The 22,407-nt window shown below is 46.2% G+C and overlaps 1 protein-coding gene across 6 annotated transcripts in view; it reads right to left on the bottom strand.

Moving 5' to 3' along the window:
* Positions 1-22,407, bottom strand: part of LOC118389207 (E3 ubiquitin-protein ligase SMURF2-like) — an 87,957-nt gene that overhangs the window by 54,829 nt on the left and 10,721 nt on the right. The window contains exon 1 of one of the 6 annotated variants that reach the window (XM_035779039.2): positions 21,550-22,009. The exons of 4 other annotated variants lie outside the window; for them this stretch is intronic. In XM_035779039.2, the coding sequence (XP_035634932.1) occupies positions 21,550-21,601 (52 nt within the window). In that variant the 5' untranslated portion in view covers positions 21,602-22,009. Of the gene's footprint in view, positions 1-21,549; positions 22,010-22,407 lie in introns of those variants that run through there. One more of the 6 variants, XM_035779042.2, reaches the window with a different exon arrangement.

The following is a 22,407-nucleotide window of genomic DNA, read 5'->3' as shown; positions in this document are numbered from 1 at the left end:
CCTCCCTACCACTGAGGAAGTACAGTTCCCGCTCAGCCCAGTCAAAACTGTTCGCTGCTCTGGCCCCCCAATGGTGGAACAAACTCCCTCACGACGCCAGGACAGCGGAGTCAATCACCACCTTCCGGAGACACCTGAAACCCCACCTCTTTAAGGAATACCTAGGATAGGATAAGTAATCCTTCTCACCCCCCTAAAAGATTTAGATGCACTATTGTAAAGTGGCTGTTCCACTGGATGTCATAAGGTGAATGCACCAATTTGTAAGTCGCTCTGGATAAGAGCGTCTGCTAAATGACTTAAATGTAATGTAAATGTAATATCCCTTTGAGCATGGTGAAGTTATTAATTAGACTTTGGATGGTGTATTAATACACCAAGTCACTACAAAGATATAGGTGTCCTTCCTAACTCAGTTGCCGGAGAGGACGGAAACATCTCAGGGATTTCACCATGAAGCCAATGGTGACTTTAAAACAGGTGCAGAGTTTAATAGCTGTGCTATGAGAAAACTGAGGATGGATCAACATTGTAGTTACTCCACAATACTAACCTAATTGACAGAGTAAAAGGAAGGAAGCCTGTGTAGAATAAAAATATTCCAAAACATGCATCCTGTTTGCAACAAGGCACTAAAGTAAAAACTGCAAAAAAGAAATTAACTTTTTTGTCCTGAATACAAAGTGTTTTGTATTTGCCCCAAACTCCATGTTTTCAAACATAGTGGTGGCTGCATCATGTTAAGGGCATGCTTGTATTTGTTAAGGACTGGGGAGTTTTTCAGGATAAAAAGAAACATAATGGAGCTAAGCACAGGTAGAATCCTAGAGGAAAACCTGGTTCAGTCTGCTTTCTACCAGACACTGGGAGATGAACTCACCTTTCAGCAGGACAATAACCTAAAACAAGGCCAAATCTACACTGGAATGGCTTACCAAGAGGACAGTAAATGTTCCCGAATGGCCAAGTTAGTTTTGACTTCATTCTACTTGAAAATCTATGGCACAAGCAAATGATGAAAACTATGACAGAGCTTGAATAATTTAGAAAATAAAAATGGGCAAATGTTGCACAATCCAGGTGTGGAAAGCTCTTAGACTTACCCAGAAATACTCACAGCTGTAATCGATGCCAACGGTGCTTCAGCAAAGTATTGAATCAGGGGTGTGAATACTTATATTAACCTGTATGGGGTAGGGGGCAGCATTTTCACTTTTGGATAAATAGCATGCCCAAACTAAACTGCCTCTTACTCTGTCCCAGATCCTAATATATGCATATTAGTATTAGTATTGGATAGAAAACACTCTGAAGTTTCTAAAACTGTTTGAATCATGTCTGTGAGTATAACAGAACTTCTTTAGCAGGCGAAACCCCGAGGACAAACCATTCAGATGTTTTTTTTAAGTCACTGTCTTTTCAATATGTTTTCATGGGGAATCCAGAATTCTAATCCACTTTCTTGCAGTTCCCACCGCTTCCACTGGATGTCACCAGTTTGTAGAAATTGGTTGAGGTTTTTCCTTTGTGTAATGAAGAAGTACCATAGCTCAGAACGAACGTCACTTTATGTGTACCTTTCATAGAGGCACATAACCAGAAAAGTAGCGTCAGTTCGTTTTGCTCCTGTTTTGAACACAGATCATCCCGTCTTCAATTTCATCTATTATCTAAGTTTAGAAATACCTAAAGTTGTATTACAAAAGTAGTTTGAAATGTTTTGGCAAAGTTTACAGGTAACTTTTGAGATATTTTGTAGCGACGTTGCGTAAGTTGGAAGCAGTGTTTTTCTGGATCAAACGCGCCAATTAAATGGACATTTTGGATATATATCGACGGAATTAATCGAACAAAAGGATCATTTGTGATGTTTATGGGACATATAGGAGTGCCAACAAAAGAAGCTCTTCAAAAGGTAAGGCATGATTTACATTTTATTTCTGCTTTTTGTGTCGCGTCTACAGAGTTGAAATATGCTATCTCTCATTGTTCACTGTTGTGCTATCATCAGATAATAGCATCTTATGCTTTCGCCGAAAAACCATTTTGAAATCTGACATGTTGGCTGGATTCACAACGAGTGTAGCTTTAATTTGCTATCTTGCATGTGTAATTTAATGAAAGTTAGATTTTATAGAAATGTATTTGAATTTGGCGCTCTGCATTTTCCCTGGCTATTTGGCCATGTGGGACGCAAGCGTCCCGCCTACCCCAGAGAGGTTAACTAGATATTTCTGAATTTCTTTTCAATCATTTGCACACATTTCTAAAAACATTTTCATTTTGTCATTATGATGGGGTATTGTGTGTAGATGGGCAAGAGACAATTATTTCATCCATTTTGAATTCAAATGTGGAATAAGTCAAGGCGTATGAATACTTTCTGAAGGCACTGTATGTGGAATCTTTACAGCCATCTATACAGTCAGACATTACCCTGTCAACTCAACTGTATATTACCCTAATGAGACAGCAGAACACTGATCCAACGTTAGTTCAGCCATTGACCTCCAGTGGATTGAGATAGGATAAGCTGAATGTTCTAGACTTCTAGTCTGGAGAGCTTTGGCGACACTGACCACAGTGTGAAAAGACTATGACAACGTGGGCTGGGATGGAAAACTACTGAGAAGGGGGAAGGACGGGCTGCTTTTGAGGAAGACGGGGGGGATGGACAAGGGAGAGAAGAGTCAACGGATCGATTCCCAGCTAGTTTAGGTCATAAGTCAAAATGAGTGCGTGTACGCAGTTGCCAAGAGACAGACACACCTCACCCACCTCCCTGCAATGGGCTCTGTATTATGACCCAGGCCATGCGTTTGAACAAGACTCTCCCCCCAACACACCGCCCACGTTGCAAACTTCATTACCGACAGACAGGGCCTGTAGACGCCCATCAGTCACCTCAGTCCTGTTTGGACTCCTGTTTCCCCCCCCACACCGTCTCATTCACAGCATTGTTCCAGTACAAACAAAAGGCTTCCCCTTCCCCCTCCACCACGGCTCCCTCCCTGGCCTGTCTGCTTTCAGTGGAGAAAAGTATGGCATGTACGTATGGAGTTTAGGGTAGTAAACTGACCCAGCCGCTAGAACAATCCGGAACGTCTACACGCAAACTGATGCGGAGGACATCAAACAAGAGTTCTTATCTACAGCACACTTCCTTTGGCCAGGCATTATTCCCTCCATCCCTCTGCCTCCCAGCTCTACGAATGCTCAGGATGCCAATTATGTCATCCATTAAATAGCCTTGGCTCTAGAGCTGCTCCAGCTGACACTCCCCTCATCAGCGCCCAGACGCTAACCTGAAATCTGGAGAGGAACGCAGAGCAGCGCTGCCACTCACAACAAGCTGGCACGCTGCCTGACAAACAGGGGAGAACAGAGGGAGGGAGGGTTAGTTCATTGGGAGTGTAGAGGAGAAAGGGAGGGAGCGAGCAAGAGGGAGCTAGGCTAGTGTAAATACAGAGTATTACAGAATATGCTCAGTAGGAGAAGTATGCTAGCTGAGGTCAAATAATAGATGCTAAATTAGAGCTCCATCATTTGTACTTTCCAAATTAAGGTTTCACGCCTGATGAATAATATGGTCTAGCCTAACTAGAAATGTATCAATCACGTGCCAACAAGAGCGCTTTGTGGTTGTCTAAAAATTAAGGGGATATGATGCTCTTTGGAATACTGCTCTACCTATGACCAATGACAAAGTCATTTCCTGCGGGGCCTCTCTGGTTGAGGCTCTGTCTGGCTGAAGCTACGGGAGGGGGAACCTCACAGATGCATGCCTCAAGGTTCGACCAACCCTGCTATTCTTCCTTGACCTGGAACTGTGTCAGATATAGAGTGGACAGGAAGCGAGTGGACGTATGCGTCTGTCCTCGTGTGCACGTTTGCAGTCCGTAAGAACACCATACGTGTTGTACGTGCAGACGCCGTCTCCCTGCATCCACTTGACTTCCCATTTTTCCCATGATATCAACATAACCCCTAAAGCAGGAGGGGCTGGGGAGGTTCGGGAATAGCGCCGGTCGCATTACATGTCGGCTTATATACATTTCATCTCGTTTGGGCCTTTCCAAACCAAACAGTCTGACTGTTCATCAATCCCCAGGCGTGCACACACACACAGGCCCATACACACCAGCACACACAGGCCCATACACACCAGCACACACAGGCCCATACACACCCGCACACACAGCGGCCCATACAGAGACGATGAATCATTTCCCATCTGGCACTGCGGATCTGCCCAAGGAATGGGGGAAGAGGCAGAAAGAAGAGGAGGAGAAGAGGAGGACCTCGCCCTGAGAAATGGATGTGCCAGTATTTCAATTCAAAACCCCTACGACAGGGATGAGCCTCTTTGGGGTTGGAGGAAGACCGCTGAAGCGGGAGCTCCGTTAAGGAGACTTAGTGTGTTAATAAATGCACTTAGTGAAAATGTGGCTGGGGAGGAATCTGTGGACACATACTGTATCAACTATACTAGATTGAGCTGAGACGAGGGGAATGGGTGAACCGTGCGAGAAGAGTTAGTTTATATGGCTTCCGGGGGATTTTAGGGACACATACCAAGTCTCTCTAGAATGGGGGAGCTGTGAGAGTGCAAGATGAGACAACTTTCGCCTGAGAGGAAGAAGTGCACTGGTAGCGACATCACATCAAGCTCATCATTCACACTAATGATAACCCACACACGTTATGGGCCGCATGGACGGATGCTCTGGCAGACTGGCACATAACGGAGGGGAAACAGATTCTCGCCACCAGCTCACATGATGCATACCTCCCCCTTGACAATATGGCAGTGGAACTGGTGGGAGGATGTTACAGCACTTTGTGCTTCTATTACGGATGAGAGCCCACGTGAGCGACACAGACACACACAGAGCGCGAGAAACACACACGCACAGAACGCGCGAGAGAGCCACACACGCACAGAACGCGCGAGAGAGCCACACACGCACAGAACGCGCGAGAGAGCCACACACGCACGAGAGAGCCACACACGCACAGAACGCGCGAGAGAGCCACACACGCACAGAACGCGCGAGAGAGCCACACACGCACAGAACGCGCGAGAGAGCCACACACGCACAGAACGCGCGAGAGAGCCACACACGCACAGAACGCGCGAGAGAGCCACACACACAGAACGCGCGAGAGAGCCACACACACAGAACGCGCGAGAGAGCCACACACACAGAACGCGCGAGAGAGCCACACACACAGAACGCGCGAGAGAGCCACACACACACACACACACAGAACGCGCGAGAGCCACACACACACACACAGAACGCGCGAGGGAGCCACACACAGAACGCGCGAGAGAGCCACACACACACACAGAACGCGCGAGAGAGCCACACACACACAGAACGCGCGAGAGAGCCACACACGCACAGAACGCGCGGGAGCCACACACAGAACGCGCGAGAGAGCCACACACAGAACGCGCGAGAGAGCCACACACAGAACGCGCGAGAGAGCCACACACAGAACGCGCGAGGGAGCCACACACAGAACGCGCGAGGAGCCACACACAGAACGCGCGAGAGAGCCACACACAGAACGCGAGAGAGCCACACACACACAGAACGCGCGAGAGAGCCACACACACAGAACGCGCGAGAGAGCCACACACACAGAACGCGCGAGAGAGCCACACACACAGAACGCGCGAGAGAGCCACACACACAGAACGCGCGAGAGAGCCACACACACAGAACGCGCGAGAGAGCCACACACACAGAACGCGAGAGAGCCACAGACACACACACAGAACGCGCGAGAGAGCCACACACACACACACAGAACGCGCGAGAGCCACACACACACACACAGAACGCGCGGGGAGCCACACACAGAACGCGCGAGAGAGCCACACACACACACAGAACGCGAGAGAGCCACACACACACACAGAACGCGCGAGAGAGCCACACACACACAGAACGCGAGAGAGCCACACACACACAGAACGCGGGAGCCACACACAGAACGCGCGAGAGCCACACACAGAACGCGAGAGCCACACACAGAACGCGAGGGAGCCACACACAGAACGCGCGGGGAGCCACACACAGAACGCGCGAGAGAGCCACACACAGAACGCGCGAGAGAGCCACACACACAGAACGCGCGAGAGAGCCACACACACACAGAACGCGCGAGAGAGCCACACACACACAGAACGCGAGAGAGCCACACACACACAGAACGCGCGAGAGAGCCACACACACACACAGAACGCGCGAGAGTGCCACACACACACACAGAACGCGCGAGAGTGCCACACACACACACAGAACGCGCGAGAGTGCCACACACACACACAGAACGCGCGAGAGAGACACACACACACAGAACGCGCGAGAGAGCCACACACACACAGAACGCGCGAGAGAGCCACACACACACACAGAACGCGCGAGAGAGCCACACACACACAGAAACGCGCGAGAGAGCCACACACACACAGAACGCGAGAGAGCCCACACACACACACACACACACACAGAACGCGCGAGAGTGCCACACACACACACAGACGCGCGAGAGTGCCACACACACACACACAGAACGCGCGAGAGAGCCACACACACACAGAACGCGCGAGAGAGCCACACACACACAGAACGCGCGAGAGAGCCACACACACACAGAACGCGAGAGAGCCACACACACACAGAACGCGCGAGAGAGCCACACACACACAGAACGCGCGAGAGAGCCACACACACACAGAACGCGAGAGAGCCACACACACACAGAACGCGCGAGAGAGCCACACACACACAGAACGCGCGAGAGAGCCACACACACACACACAGAACGCGCGAGAGAGCCACACACACACACAGAACGCGCGAGAGAGCCACACACACACACACAGAACGCGCGAGAGAGCCACACACACACACAGAACGCGCGAGAGAGCCACACACACACACAGAACGCGCGAGAGAGCCACACACACACACAGAACGCGCGAGAGAGCCACACACACACACAGAACGCGAGAGAGCCACACACACACACAGAACGCGCGAGAGAGCCACACACACACACAGAACGCGCGAGAGAGCCACACACACACACAGAACGCGAGAGAGCCACACACACACACAGAACGCGCGAGAGAGCCACACACACACACAGAACGCGCGAGAGAGCCACACACACACACAGAACGCGCGAGAGAGCCACACACACACAGAACGCGCGAGAGAGCCACACACACACACACACAGAACGCGCGAGAGAGCCACACACACACAGAACGCGCGAGAGAGCCACACACACACAGAACGCGCGAGAGAGCCACACACACACAGAACGCGCGAGAGAGCCACACACACACAGAACGCGCGAGAGAGCCACACACACACAGAACGCGCGAGAGAGCCACACACACACAGAACGCGCGAGAGAGCCACACACACACAGAACGCGCGAGAGAGCCACACACACAGAACGCGCGAGAGAGCCACACACACACAGAACGCGCGAGAGAGCCACACACACACAGAACGCGAGAGAGCCACACACACACAGAACGCGCGAGAGAGCCACACACACACAGAACGCGCGAGAGAGCCACACACACACAGAACGCGCGAGAGAGCCACACACACACAGAACGCGCGAGAGAGCCACACACACACAGAACGCGCGAGAGAGCCACACACACACAGAACGCGAGAGAGCCACACACACACAGAACGCGAGAGAGCCACACACACACAGAACGCGCGAGAGAGCCACACACACACAGAACGCGCGAGAGAGACAGCCACACACACCACACACACAGAACGCGCGAGAGAGCCACACACACACACAGAACGCGCGAGAGAGCCACACACACACACAGAGAGAGAACGCCCTAGAGAGAGCCACACACACACACAAAACGCGCGAGAGAGCCACACACACACACAGAACGCGCGAGAGAGCCACACACACACACACAGAACGCGCGAGAGAGCCACACACACACAGAACGCGCGAGAGAGCCACACACACAGAACGCGCGAGAGCCACACACACAGAACGCGCGAGAGAGCCACACACACACACATAACACGCGAGAGAGCCACACACACAGAAAGCGCGAGAGAGCCACACACACAGAAAGCGCGAGAGAGCCACACACATACACAGAAAGCGCAGAGAGCCACACACATACACAGAAAGCGCAGAGAGCCACACACATACACAGAAAGCGCGAGAGAGCCACACACACAGAGAGAGAGAGAGAGAGAGAGAACACACGTGCGTGCGTGAGCCAGCCACACACACAACCCACGAAAGTCCCCCCCCCACACACAGAACACGCGAGGCCCCTCCCCTCACAGAACGGGTGAGAGAGCCACACACACACAGAACGCACGAGGGCCACACACAGAGAGAGAGAGCCCCACACACACACACACAGAGAAGGAATGAGAAAAACAGCACAGCCTGTCATGTTCTCTAGCCGTCTGTGTAACTCCCCTCGAGAGAGAGAAAGGTTACTCAGGCTGCAGTTCCTGACAGTCTGTGTACACTGGTGTGGTGGTAAGCATTTCACGGTAAGGTCTACTACACCTGTTGTATTCGGCGCATGTGAAAAATACATTTGATTTGGTGGACAGTAAAGACAGACCGCTTAAACAAAAACATTGAGTGTTCGACAGCCTCACCTTCACCACTTCCTCAAGGGTTTAGAGACACACCCCTCCCCCCGCCTCCCCAGAGTCAAGCCTGTCTGCAACATCCAACAACCTGACCATAGAATGACTGGAAAAGTCAAGTGACGGAGGACAGCCAATGCACTCTACTAGTCTTTAGTCGACAAAGGCTCTACAGATCCTCAAAAACCCCTCTCTGTGCTTGAATACCCAAATGGCTAGTCAGTTAAGTTGAGTGACATTTGAAGCTGAACTGAAGCCAAACTGTTCCAACACCTTCATGCAAAGATGTTATCAATGACGGTCTCTGTCATGCCACCAGCAGTTCTTAGAAGCAGCAGCTGAACAGTCCCTCGGCAAGTTGGCCACAAAACTTACACCTGCATGCATGACGTCAGCTATGTCAACAGTTATTTCTAAGAAACGATGCTAGGTCGCGGCGGCGAGGTATCTGTCGTGATGCGGTGGCGGCGGTGCACGGGCTAGAGACAGGAAGAGAGAAGCCATCGGCAGCGCTGTCTGTACGCCGTCTGGGCCAGATCCGGCTAGGGATCGCTAACAGCAGAGAGCGAGAGGGAAAAGACAGGATACAGTATCACTTGTCATCTTACAGGGCACAGGTCAGAGTGTAAAAATAGCTCAAAGTGGAGCAGCATCAGCACTTGCAAACTGACTTGGCTGCATCTTGACAATGTGACCACATGCATTGAGATACATTTGGGGGAATTCACAGCAAGATAGAATATTAAAAAGGCATATAGTAAGACACATTAAGGTGGTCCTTCTACCAGATGATACTAGCTTACACTAAGACATAAGCCCAAGAATGCACTTTCAGAAAGTTTAATGTATTTTGCATATTGATTGTGGTCTTTCAGCCCAACTCTAAAACTCTCCTCCCAGCCTCCGCTCCCACCCATAATATTGTTATGCAAGTCATGAGGTGTGACTCATCATGACTCTTTCCACTGTCATACTGTAAAGCACACGAATGCCACAAAGTTCAAGTATAATTTGAATAACAGATGAAGCTCCCTCTTGCTCTCCTTTGTGCAGACCTAGACGAAAAGAGGATTTAACCAACCGTGATATAGCACTGTAAAAAGTGCTTTGTAGCTGGTGGGTCCTGAAGCACCAGACACTTCAACCCAACTTGATGCACGCTGTGCTGCTCTTCTGCTTGCCAAACCTGGGCTTTGCCCATAGGAACCCTTATTTGAAGGAGAACGAACATTCGACTGCTTCTGGTTCCGGTGACTGTTAGTTGGACCAATAGGGGAATCCGTTTTAATATGGTGAGAATGTCGATCTGAGAACCAGTCATGGCAACCGCCTTGGAAAGAGCCTGGCAAAAGATGCAGACCAAGGTTTTTTAACTTTGAATGCAAAACCCACTGTGAGACAATATTCTATTACAGAATATCTGTATTATTGAGACCAAGGCACAATTTACATTTCCTTGAGACTTCATGGGCCAGCCTTGGTTCAAATTATGCTTTAAATCATATCATCAAAACCCTACCGAATATCAAGAGCATCCATCTAGGGCTAAATCACATGCAAATCCCCTACTTGCCAGCAGCAGACTTCACTGCAGAGCAGTGTTCCACACAAACGCATCTACTATATACCTAGTATTAGGGACGCACAATATAAATCGGTGAACATATCGGAATGGGACGATATTAGCTAAAAATGCCAACATCAGTATCGTCCGATGTCAAGTTTAATGCCCGACATAAAAAAAACAATGTCAAATCTGACATGCATACCTATATAACGAAGGTACATGACATAAAGACACCACGTAAAATGTTGCGCTATACGTGCAACACAGCATTCCTAAACTAGCCCACAATGTCTGCTGTGTGGATCGAGCAGTCAACAAGTATATATACATTTGAAAGAGAAAGAAAATGTCAGCGAGACAACTCAAAGTCGATAATGGAATTCATTGCCCTTGGCAATCAACCATTCTCTGTCATGGGTGATGTTGGCTTTCGCCGACTGGTCGAGCACCGGTACACACTATCAAGTGTGCTATTTTTCAGATGTTGCCCTACTGGAGTTACACAGTAATAGTGTCACTGCTATTAGCTTCACGACATACATACATACTATGAAACCCCATTTGGGTCTTTGCATGTCACAAAAATATACAGTAGCACTGTCAAAGCTGTACAAAAACAAATAAGCAAACACCGGCCACAAACGATATGTTTACAATAAAGCATAATTTCTTAGACCGCAACTTCTGGAGTAGCTAGCTTTAGCTTGGTACCTAACTAGCACCAATACAACCAGCCTAAAAAACAACGACCAGTAAAAACTGCAGTCATTTTCATTATTCTTAGCAATGATTTAGGAATCCTTGTGAGTAAGTATTAGCTAGGTTGCCACTTGTTGTTCAGCTATTGAAATTGAACTTTTGTTCATGAAAATAAATAGCTAGACGGCTACTTAACCCTGTTGCCCAAAGCTAACATTATAAGCAGCCAGCTAGCTTCATCTGGCAAGTGAGGCTCGACCGGACCGGGTTGTGAAGCTAGCCACAACAAGAATTAGGAATTTAGTGGAATTTGTAGTTTGCTTTCAAAATAAAAGTATGTCATTGACAGTGATGCAAATGAATACAAATAGGAGAATCGTGCCACACTTTTATTTTGAAGGCTGACCGCAAAATCCACTGTTGTGGCCAATCCTTATTGTGGCTAGGGTCACAGATGGGTCCGACCACCATTAGTCAAATAAGAACGGTCTTATAAATTAGGCTAATTTTAGATTACACCTAGCTAGCTAACTAGAGCTACTGAAACAGTTTTTGGGGAAGAACATTGTTTGGATCCATGAGCTAGCTAGCTTTTAAAAAAATGTTTTATCACCAGCACTGTAGGTGCGCGAGACAACTTTACCAGCGTCATAGTATATGTAGATTAATTTTGACATATGAAATACAAGTAATAAAAAATGAATGAACGCGTAAAATTATTATTTGACGTGCAGTCATATTCAGGTCCTGATTGGTCAACAAGCTTATTTGACACAAAGTGTTAAATCGTATATTTTTTGACACGCAAAGACCCAAACGGCGTTCCATAGAAATCCTGATAGAAAATTAAATGACTGAATAAATGAACAACTAAACGACACAGCAAGTAAGTGAAAGAAATAGGTTTTTATTATGTTTTACTGGTAATGGGGACATATGTAAATGCCAACAAAATTAACTTTTGGTCAGTGTGTGTATGTAACCTTCATTTAACTAGGCAAGTCAGTTAAGAACAAATTCATATTTACATTGACGGCCTACCCCGGATGACGCTGGGCCAATTATGCGCCGCCCTATGGGACTCCCAATCACTGCCAGATGTGATACAGCCTGGATTTGGACCAGGGACTGTAGTGACACCTCTTGCACTGAGATGCCGTACCTTAACATACACGGATGCAGCTGTCTAACTATTTAACTGTACTAGAATGGTTAAAAAGGGAGCTAAAAAAAATGCTGGGCAAGGAAAATATTGGATATCTGCCAAAAATGTAATATCGGCACATCATTACCTAGTATACAACGCATTCGGAAAGTATTGGTCAGGGACGTGACCAAGAACCCGATGGTCACTCTGACAGAGCTCCAGATTTCCTCTGTGGAAATGGAGAACCTTCCAGAAGGACAACCATCTCTGCGACACTCCACTAATTAGGCCTTCATGGTAGTGGCCAGACAGCAGCCACTCCTCAGTAAAAGGCACCACAGCCCGCTTGGAGTTGGCAAAAATGCACCTAAAGGACTCTCAGACAATGAGAAACAAGATTATCTGGTCTGATGAAACCAAGATTGAACTCGTTGGCCTGAATGCAAAGCATCCCGTCCGTAGGAAACCTGGCACCATCTCGACGGTGAAGCATGGTGGCAGCATCATGCTGTGGGGATGTTTTTCAGCGGCAGGGACTGGGAGACTAGTCAGGACTGAGGGAAAGATGAAAAGAGAGTACAGAGAGTTCCTTGATGAACCCAATCAAACATCTCTGGAGAGACCTGAAAATAGCTGTGCAGCAATGCTCCTTATCCAACCTGACACAGCTTGAGAGGATCTGCAGAGAGGAATGCAGGTGTGCCAAGCTTGTAGCACCATACCCAAGAAGACTAAAGGTTGTAAATGTTGCCAAAGGTGCTTCAACAAAGTACTAAGTAAAGGGTCTGAATACTTATGTAAGTGTAAAATTTAAGTTATTTGTAATACATTTGGAAAATTTTCACCCCAAAAAGACTTTGCTTTGTTATTATGGGGTATTGTGTGTAGATTGATGAGGGAAAAAACAATGTTTTAAATTTTAGATTAAGGCTGTAACGTAACAAAATGTGGAAAAAGTCACGAGGTCTGAATACTTTCCGAATGTATGTCCATGTAAACTCAAAACAAATGTATCAATGAAACACAAGCCATAATCTTACACACCATACAGGGGCTCCCTCGCAGCATGAAAACCAAGAGAATGAAACTGAGATGGCCACAAACAGCATGGTGCTCCGTTCCCCGCCCGCAATATGGGACATGCCAGAATCAAAAACAAAAAACACACAGACCTTGTCCAATCTCCCACTTCTGGGGGTTATACTTAACCTAGGATTCAGGGCTATAATAACAATAACATTATTTACTTGTTGTCTAGATCAAAGTTCAGTGTCTGCCAGAATTCTTAAGCCATAATTCTGAGAGTGCAGAACTTGCATGAATCATCAAAATGAGTAGAAACTCAGCACCAGAGAGGTTGAAGGTGCAGGTAGTTTTACAGATGCTTGAACTGCGTCCCAAATGGCACCCTACCACCTTTCTAGTGCACTGCTTTTGCCCAGATCCCTATGGGTTCTGGTCAAAAGAAGTACACTATGTAGGGAATAGGTTGCCATTTCAGACACAACCTTGGTTTAAAAACAGCCACATTAGGCTAGACTACATTTTCCAATGACATGGCAAAACATTCAGCAGACGTTTAGACAATCACTCCCTTTTAACGACTGAAACGCTTCATCTGTTAAACTGAAAAATCGAAGAGGAGTTGAATAGAGAACCATTGCTGAAGGAAACAGCTTCCTAAAAAGGGTCCTAAATCTATGTACTCTGTCTAAACCGCCTACACCTGCTGGCTCTGAGAAAAAGTATTTTGTGTGTGGTTTCAACATGACAAAAATACATTTAGTCTAACCCAACCTCCCTCCCTTTCCTGTCTTGTCTGGTCAGGTGAACCGTGGATAACCGTATGTGTGCACACTAGAGGTCGACCGATTATGATTTTTCAACGCTGATACCGATTATTGGAGAACCAAAAAAATCCGATACTGATTAAATCTGAAGATTTTTTGTAAAAATGACAATTACAAGTAAAAGTGCAATATGTGCCATGCAAGAAAGCTAACGTTCAAGTTCCTTGTTCAGAACATGAGACCATATGAAAGCTGGTGGTTCCTTTAACATGAGTCTTCAATATTCCCAGGTAAGAAGTAAAAGTGCTGTTTGAATGAATGCTTACGAGCCTGCTGCTGCCTACCACCACTCAGTCAGACTGCTCTATCAAATCATAGACTTAGTTATAACATAATAACACACAGAAATAAGAGCTGTAGGTCATTAATATGGTCGAATCCGGAAACTATAATCTCGAAAACAAGACGTTTATCCTTTCAGTGAAATACGGGACCGTTCCGTATTTTATCTAAGGGGTGGCATCCATTAGTCTAAATATTCCTGTTACATTGCACAACCTTCAATGTTATGTCATAATTACGTAAAATTAGGTGGCTCAAACTGGTGCATATACACAGACTCTGCGTGCAATGAACGCAAGAGAAGTGACACAATTTCACCTGGTTAATATTGCCTGCTAACCTGGATTTCTTTTAGCTAAATATGCAGGTCTAAAAATATATACTTCTGTGTATTGATTTTAAGAAAGGCCTTGACGTTCATGGTTAGGTACACATTGGAGCAACGATACGCACCGCATCGATTATATGCAACGCAGGACACGCTAGATAAACTAGTAATATCATCAACCATGTGTAGTTAACTAGTGATTATGATTGTTTTAATAAGATAAGTTTAATGCTAGCTAGCAACTTACCTTGGCTTACTGCATTTGCGTAACAGGCAGTCTCCTTGTGGAGTGCAATGTAATCAGGTGGTTAGAGTGTTGGACTAGTTAACTGTAAGGTTGCAAGATTGAATGTCCCAAGCTAACAAGGTAAAAATCTGTCCCCCGAACAAGGCAGTTAACCCACCATTCCTAGCCGTCATTGAAAAGAAGAATGTGTTCTTAACTGGCTTGCCCAAGTTAAATAAAGGTGTAAAAAAATAAAAATATTAAATAAAAATCGGCCAAATCGGTGTCCAAAAATACTGATTTCCGATTGTTATGAAAACAGCCCTAATTATATCGGCCATTCCGATTAATCGGTCGACCTCTAGTACACACGACTACATGTTGACGTTCCATCAGAGCCTTTCAATTCCCCATAGAAAATGTCAGACCACTGTCGATCCAGAGCGGCTAACTGAGCTGAGAACAAGACACGTGTCATCTTCTATCCAGAAAACACAGTTTCGCAATAAAGCAATCAATTGCCCAATTGCCAGGGATGTGCCAATTTCCAAACGGTCCAGTCAGACAGCTGTACATTGCAAATCCATGAGGCAGATAAAAACATTTAGACCCCATCTGCTAAGAGAGGGACAGATTAAAGTTGAACTGTCTAGAGGACTCGTGATGATTAGACTTACGAATAACATGAGGAAGTTCTAGTCATTTTAAGATCTGCAGTAGTTTAGACAAAACCCTCTTATCTGTGATTGATAAGTGAATTCCCTGAAGTGCATAATTCAAACAAATGTCTAACCAACACATGCAACAGATTAGCCTAACTGCCAGTGCCAGCCGGCAGCATGCATTAAACCCCACCAGACAGACTATGTAGCAGCAGGGCTCGCATTAATGCAGAATACACGGAAGAAAAAATAAATACGCATATAGAGTATGTGTTTTGTAAACAGATATGAAATGTTTCTTATTGTAATTTCTTCTCAGCATCAGACGAATTGTCACAGATAAATATATATATATATTTTTAAACACTACTTTCAATATAAAACGTAGATGAAATTGTTTAAAACAGATTTTTGGAGTGTAGGGGTTTTGAAAATGCAGATTTCTAAACTGTAACGCGACCCCTCACCATACAATTAAGACACGATAAAGCCAATGACTGTACATACAACAACTAGTAATGAAGATAACCAAACCATTAAATCATTATTATTGCTCTGGGTTATCACTCTGTCTATTTGTTGGCTCACTGGCACACAGAGCAACATATATAAAGCAGACAGGCAGCGTAGGCATCCTGCCAGATAGAGACAGGATATGAAGGTTTCCATGTAAGAGGCGCCGTCCACCACGTGAACAGAACAGTGGACTGTGTGGAGGGACCCCTGGGGCAGCTCTGCCGTGAAGCCCAGTCATCTGGACTGAAGAGTGGAGTGTGAGGGGGAGGGGCTTCTGGGGCAGCTCTGCCGTGAAGCCCAGTCATCTGGAGTGGTGTGAGAGTGGCCGGGGCAGACTAAACAGAGCCGAGGAAGTCTGGATGTGCGTGGCAGCACCTGGCCGCAACACAAGCCCCCTCTCTCTCTCTCTCTATCCACAGATCACTGAAAAAAAATCTCTGGCTTGGACGAGGGCCATGCACACAGACTACACTGCACTATTCAGACTTCAATGCAGATGACACAGGACTCTCAACATAGCCACTTACTGACCACAGCCAACACATCACTAACTGCTCTTGGTCTTTTGTAGCTCAGTTGGTAGAGAATGGTGTTTGTAACGGCAGGGTAGTGGGTTCGCTTCCCGGGACCACCCATATGAAAAATGTATGCATGCATGACTAAGTCGCTTTGGATAACAGCGTCTGCTAAATGGCCTATTACAAGGGCCATGCACACAGACTACACTATTTGGCTATAGACTACACCGTTCAGACAGGGGTTTATTCAATGCAGATAACTCAGGACCTTCTAAGTTACTGCTAACTGACCATAGACGGAGCCCACACACTCAAACAGACCTGCTCAATACATCACTCCCACAATGGCCATTCATTCACAGGTTAGAAAGACTGGCTCTGGTCTCACCCACACTCCTACTCTGACTGACATTCCTGGGGTTACTGATAAACTAGAGCAGGGGCATCAAACACATCGTTACCCCCGGGGGCCACATTCAGTCTTGAACGAGTTCAGGAGGGCTGCACTGAAAAGTGATTATATTTCCTTGCTGGCAAAAATCGGCAAAATAATTGTTCTCTATGCATCACTTTTGTAATTTCCGATGCTCCCTGACTGTCTACTGATTGTTAGCGAGCTGGACAGTCAAGAAAATGTATGAAAATAGGTTGAATATCATTTCTGCCCAGTTTCGATTTGGTTTAAGTCATTTGAAAGTATATCGAGTTAGTTTCCCCCCCGACAATTTAGTACTTTCTTACTCAACCCCCCGCCGGTCGTATCCTGCCCGCCGGCCGTATGTTTGACACCCTGACCTAGACATCCGGAGTCTAGATCCTGGGTTGTCAATCACTGCAGCTTTGAGGATTCATGATCTACAATATCATACAGGCATAATAGTGAGTGAGTCATCTGATGATTACCTTAAGGAAACAGTCAAGATTGATGATGACTGAGCTTTTGACAGGAGCCTTCAGAAAACTGAAGTTGACCTTCAGGTCATTCTCTATTAAACCTTACCGATTCTCCATTCCTCTGTTACTCCTGTAGCTTGTATGTATGAAGCAGACAGAGGCAACATGAAAAGACAACCTTGACTGAGGAAAGACCCGGGTAGGAAAAAAACAGAACAGAGACGGCAGGCCATCCCAGATGGGCTTCGCTTCAGTAGGCTACAATGAGTGTGAAATGTTTGAGCAGGCACACACACACTCCCCCCTCCGCTAGACACTTATCACACAGAAGGGTTGTCAGAGGGAATGTTGTACTGAAGTACAGAAAACTGAGTGACAGCTCATAGAACAAACATGTAAAAGAACAGCGAGAGGAGAGAGAGAAAAATAAAGCCAACTGCATGCAGTATGGAAAGGAGCATGTAGGCCGGTTGTGGTTGTGGTACCCTTCTGGTAGTACCCTTGTGTCTTATAGAAAGAAAGGCATCAAGCCCCACATTTCAAGGCAGTGAACCTCAATACAGCCAATTCACCTGACTCTCCTCCCATTGATATTCAACAGGAGAGGCAAGGCAACACTGAGAAGCCTTTTCATTCCAACACAGAAACTTAGAGGAGATTGCTGCAATGGATTTCTGACAAAGCCTATTGATTGCGCTTTAAAATGGGTCAGACCGCTCTGCAGAGCTGGGCGGGCGGAGAGATCCGCATGGTCAAATTAAGCCTCTGTCTGGACGGATGCGGTGCTGTCTTATTTACAAATGTTTTAGCGAATCCCCACCAAAAAATGATCTAATTTGCTAATCAATATGGCTGCTAGGCTAAAACGTATTTGGAGCGGCCTTCACCTTGCGCGCAGATCTAGTTTGACCTGGGAAAATGGGTTTCACGCGGCGGTATACAACTAGCCAACAAACACCAAGTGACAACAATAACACATGGGCGTGGTCTCTTCTCACTGTGTCGATTTAGATTAATAGCAAACGAATGCCTCTAATCTGCTTTCATTCAAAACATCTGGCCCAGTCTGCTAGACTGTGTAAACCAGCATTAACTTAATCCAGCGAGGAGGGTGGGTGGGACAGGGCTGAGGGCAGTAAAACCAGTTCCCAATGCCATTTCAATTGTCTTGTTGGTGTCCCTTTACCACATGTAGGTTATCCTTCACAAAACACAATCAAATACATTTCCTTCATTTTAGGGGCAGGAGTCAACAGGGCTCCTAATTTAGCTCGGCATCACGTGCGGACGATACATCCTGCAGAAGAGTGCGTGTGTTCCCTTTGAGGACACACACAGGCTCGATTTCCTGACCACTGACAGTGAATGCTGAGACAGTGGCCCCTGCTAACTTTCCAAAAATGCACTCTCTCCCCACCGGCTAATGATCGGCCTAGGAAGGATGGAGGCGGGGCCTTTATCTTAAAATCGCCAGCTTCCTGGCTTTTCCCCACTCGCACACACTCAGCTCCTCCAGGGTCTCTTCCCTTAATGCTAGAGAGACTCAACAGTCTAAAGTGGCTTCCTCATCTGCACTGACCTTCAGTCATGTGATAGTAGGTATCTAATATATTACATGAATTTAAGTGGGCTAGGCTAATAGCTTTCACCTGACAATTTGTGTCACATCGGTGCAGGAGAAAAAGAGGCCTAGATGGTGAGCTGAGACGCACCAGCTGTGATTGCAGACTGTGCTGCATAAGAGTGGATCTGAAACAATTCTTCCAGGCTGGTATTATATGCTCACGGTGCCAACTGGAGGCGAAGGAGAAAATGGAGTTAGAATAGCTAGCCGTTTAGTAGTTAGCTCACAGCAGCAGGCAGTGTTATAGACAGACTAGATGCTAGCAGTGCGAACAGAAGTAATTGTCACCTCCCCGTAGTGTTGGGAATAGCGGCTAGCGCCAGACTGTTCTATTTACTGCTTGGCAACGGCATTCCATTCAAAGCGGCAGGTGACTTCATCAGACAGCGACTGACGGAAAAAGCCCAGTGAGCAAACAATAACAGGACCGGTTCACACTAAACAATCCATCAATCCTGATCTGGGACCAACAGTCGGGTGCCAAAGACTGTGGCTGGTGGAAAACAGTGCAGAAAACACCCCAGCGTCTCCCCTCACAGACTAGCACTGATCTTAGATGTCTGTGGAATGCGACCTAACCGCTAGGGCCTTGATTAGCCCTAGCTATTCCTTGAGCGAAATTGCATCTGAGACGAGAGGAAATGGTAAATAAATTGCAAGGCAAAGCTGCAACTACTGACAGTTTGAATGTTGCCTCTAAATGGCAAACGCACAGACAAATGGCCTGAGAATACCTTCAGGCGTCTCCCAGACTGCTGGTAGCAGACACAGTAGTTTATTGATGATTACATTACGATTAGACAATAATGGCGGGTCAGTTCTAAATAGACTCTATAGACCCAAGGAAGATATAAGTGCTTAAGAGTAACCCAGCGAGCTCTACTGTCTGCAGCCCATCTGTTCACCTATCCTAAATGACCACAGAGCAGACACAGACCAGGGCAGAGGCCAGTCTACAACACACACACACACTTCTAAAAAATGTGCAACATCAAAATGTGTGGTGGTATTCCCCAGTTTGAGAGGAGCAGTGGTTTGAAGCGTTCTTCCCCTCCTCCGTGGTGTGAACGAGACAGAGGATGTTCCTACGATCTAGAGAGACTCACGGTTCCTCTCTGTTTCACATTCCTGGGATTCTGAGTGAAGACCACTGCAGCAGCCCATTTAAAACCATTTCCCAAATGGAAATAAAACAGAGACCCAGGCCTTCACTGCACTAAGAGAGATTATTTTTTATTATCATTGCAGGACACCTCATTATTGAAGAATAGCCTTGGCTTACTGCATCAGAGGTCATGGGCAAAATATAAATGTACAGCCTTTCAAAAAGGTCAAACTAAGTAAACACTTTCAAAGTAATGGAATATTCCAAACAACCAGACAACTCTTGCCGGACCGCGAGGAACTCTTGTTCACTCAGTGCTTTTATCCGGCTAGTACATTACAATATTAAATATTTAATTTGGCTGGTCCCAGAAGATAGAGGGGTCTGGAAATCGATCTGATCATGAAGAAACATAAAAACGCAGGGCATGCCATCGCCTCCTCTCCCCAGTCAAAACACTGCTTTCTCAAGTAAACAGAAAATGTTTGGGTTGTAAGAAACTGTGAATGGGACTGAAAGTAAAAGGGGCTCATGCTGGCTTCTTTCCCTAAGGAATAGTGTCTTAAAGGGGGATGCACTACAAGCTGAGGCTATGTAGAGGTGCTGAAAGTTCATTACCAACACAAATCAAAGTACTGATGGAAAATCTTGAAACACTAGTGCAGTAAACAATGGAAATATTATCTACAAATGCAAACTATTTGGAACAGGCTTGCTGGTCTAAATAAATACTACATTTGGTAATGGTGCGTCAGTCTGTAGAGCTCTGGCTACTATGGTCAGTCTGCACACTCGGGCGGCAGGTAGCCTAGCGGTTAAGAGCCTTGGGCCAGTAACCGAAAAGTCGCTAGTTCGAATCACAGCGCAGATTGTTGAAAATATGTCGATGTACACTTGAGCAAGGCATTTAACCCTAATTGATCATGTAAATCGCTCCTGAATGACTAAAATGTGTCACTATGTATAATAATGTCACTGATAAATTAATAACACTGTAATTCAGATTGTAGGACAACACATGCAAGAAGTGACGAAGGGTGGGCAAACAACCGTTGCAAGTTGTAACAATTAATTAATGCAGCTATTGTGACAACCCCAAATGTGTTGTCTTTTTTTAATTGGAGAGTTCGCTAGCTAGCTAACAGTAAATCAACGTTATTCACGACTATGTCAGTTAACTAGCTAGCTAGGTAAACTAACGTTGGCTAGTATTATAAACTGAAAAAATAAAAATTTGTTAGAAAAACAGTATTCCTTATTCGAAGCGTAGCGAACGACATTTGATCAGTGTGTTAGTAAATATAACATGGCGTTGTTGTGAATAAGAGTGTAAACATTCACGCAGAAAACTAGCCAACTACTATAGCTAGCTAGTAACGTTAGCTTCATAGCGACATTAGCTAACAAGCAAATGAAGCTAGACAGCGAGAGGGTTTTACATTCTTACCTGTCAACCGCAGTTTCACTGGGCCATTTCTCCTAACTCCTTGATTAGACATGCCCGTTTGTGTTCCAGCTTGACGTGGGGTTATCACAAATATGTATAATACATGTGTCTAGCTATTTCACAAAAATGAATTCCTATTTAACTCCTATGGCTATGGCAGTTTCACAGTGAATGAAGAAGAATGGAGTCACGGCACAGTGGCCCGGATGAGCACAGCTCTAGTGCTATACACCACCGTCCCGAGCACATACTCCTAAAGAAAATAAAATAAAAGGCTTATTTCCAATAAACCAGGATCTCCTCCCGAAAGACGTCCAAGGCTGCTTCAAAAGCCAAGGGTGAGCTTCTCTCCCGCTGGGGGTGGCATTTCTGCTTGAAGTGGTGGTAGCTGAAATTTCCAAGCAGAGATGTCTTGCTGGTCTCAATTTTTGGATAGTGACCCTCCCCTCTAGTGACATCACTCACAAGGTTAAAGCACAAGCACTAAATTGATGTACAATGTTAATTTAAATGAGAGGAAATTATTGGACATATGTAACCTTTTTATGTTGTGTTCGTCAATGTGGTACTGATAGGCACCCACAGCCTCTGTCACTGAGGACTGCCTCACTAGACTGATCTAAGGTCAGTTTTATGTTTCACCCGTCCTCATGGTTATGAATAGGTTTTGTGGAGCCAGTGGAGGGTAAGCTGATCCTACACTTGTGTGTTCATTAAAGCATTGTCCGGACCTTTATGGCACAGGACTGTGGACATCCCCCACTTTCTGTCCGTTTCCCTTGAACCACTACATTACCAAACATAGCACAAGTATGCAGCACTAACTGGAGAGAAGGGGGCTGATATGTAGTAGTCTAC

The sequence above is a fragment of the Oncorhynchus keta genome, chromosome 10 (assembly GCF_023373465.1).
Source record: "Oncorhynchus keta strain PuntledgeMale-10-30-2019 chromosome 10, Oket_V2, whole genome shotgun sequence".
Lineage (NCBI taxonomy): Eukaryota > Metazoa > Chordata > Actinopteri > Salmoniformes > Salmonidae > Oncorhynchus > Oncorhynchus keta.
This window is presented reverse-complemented; position numbering and strand designations above follow the sequence as displayed.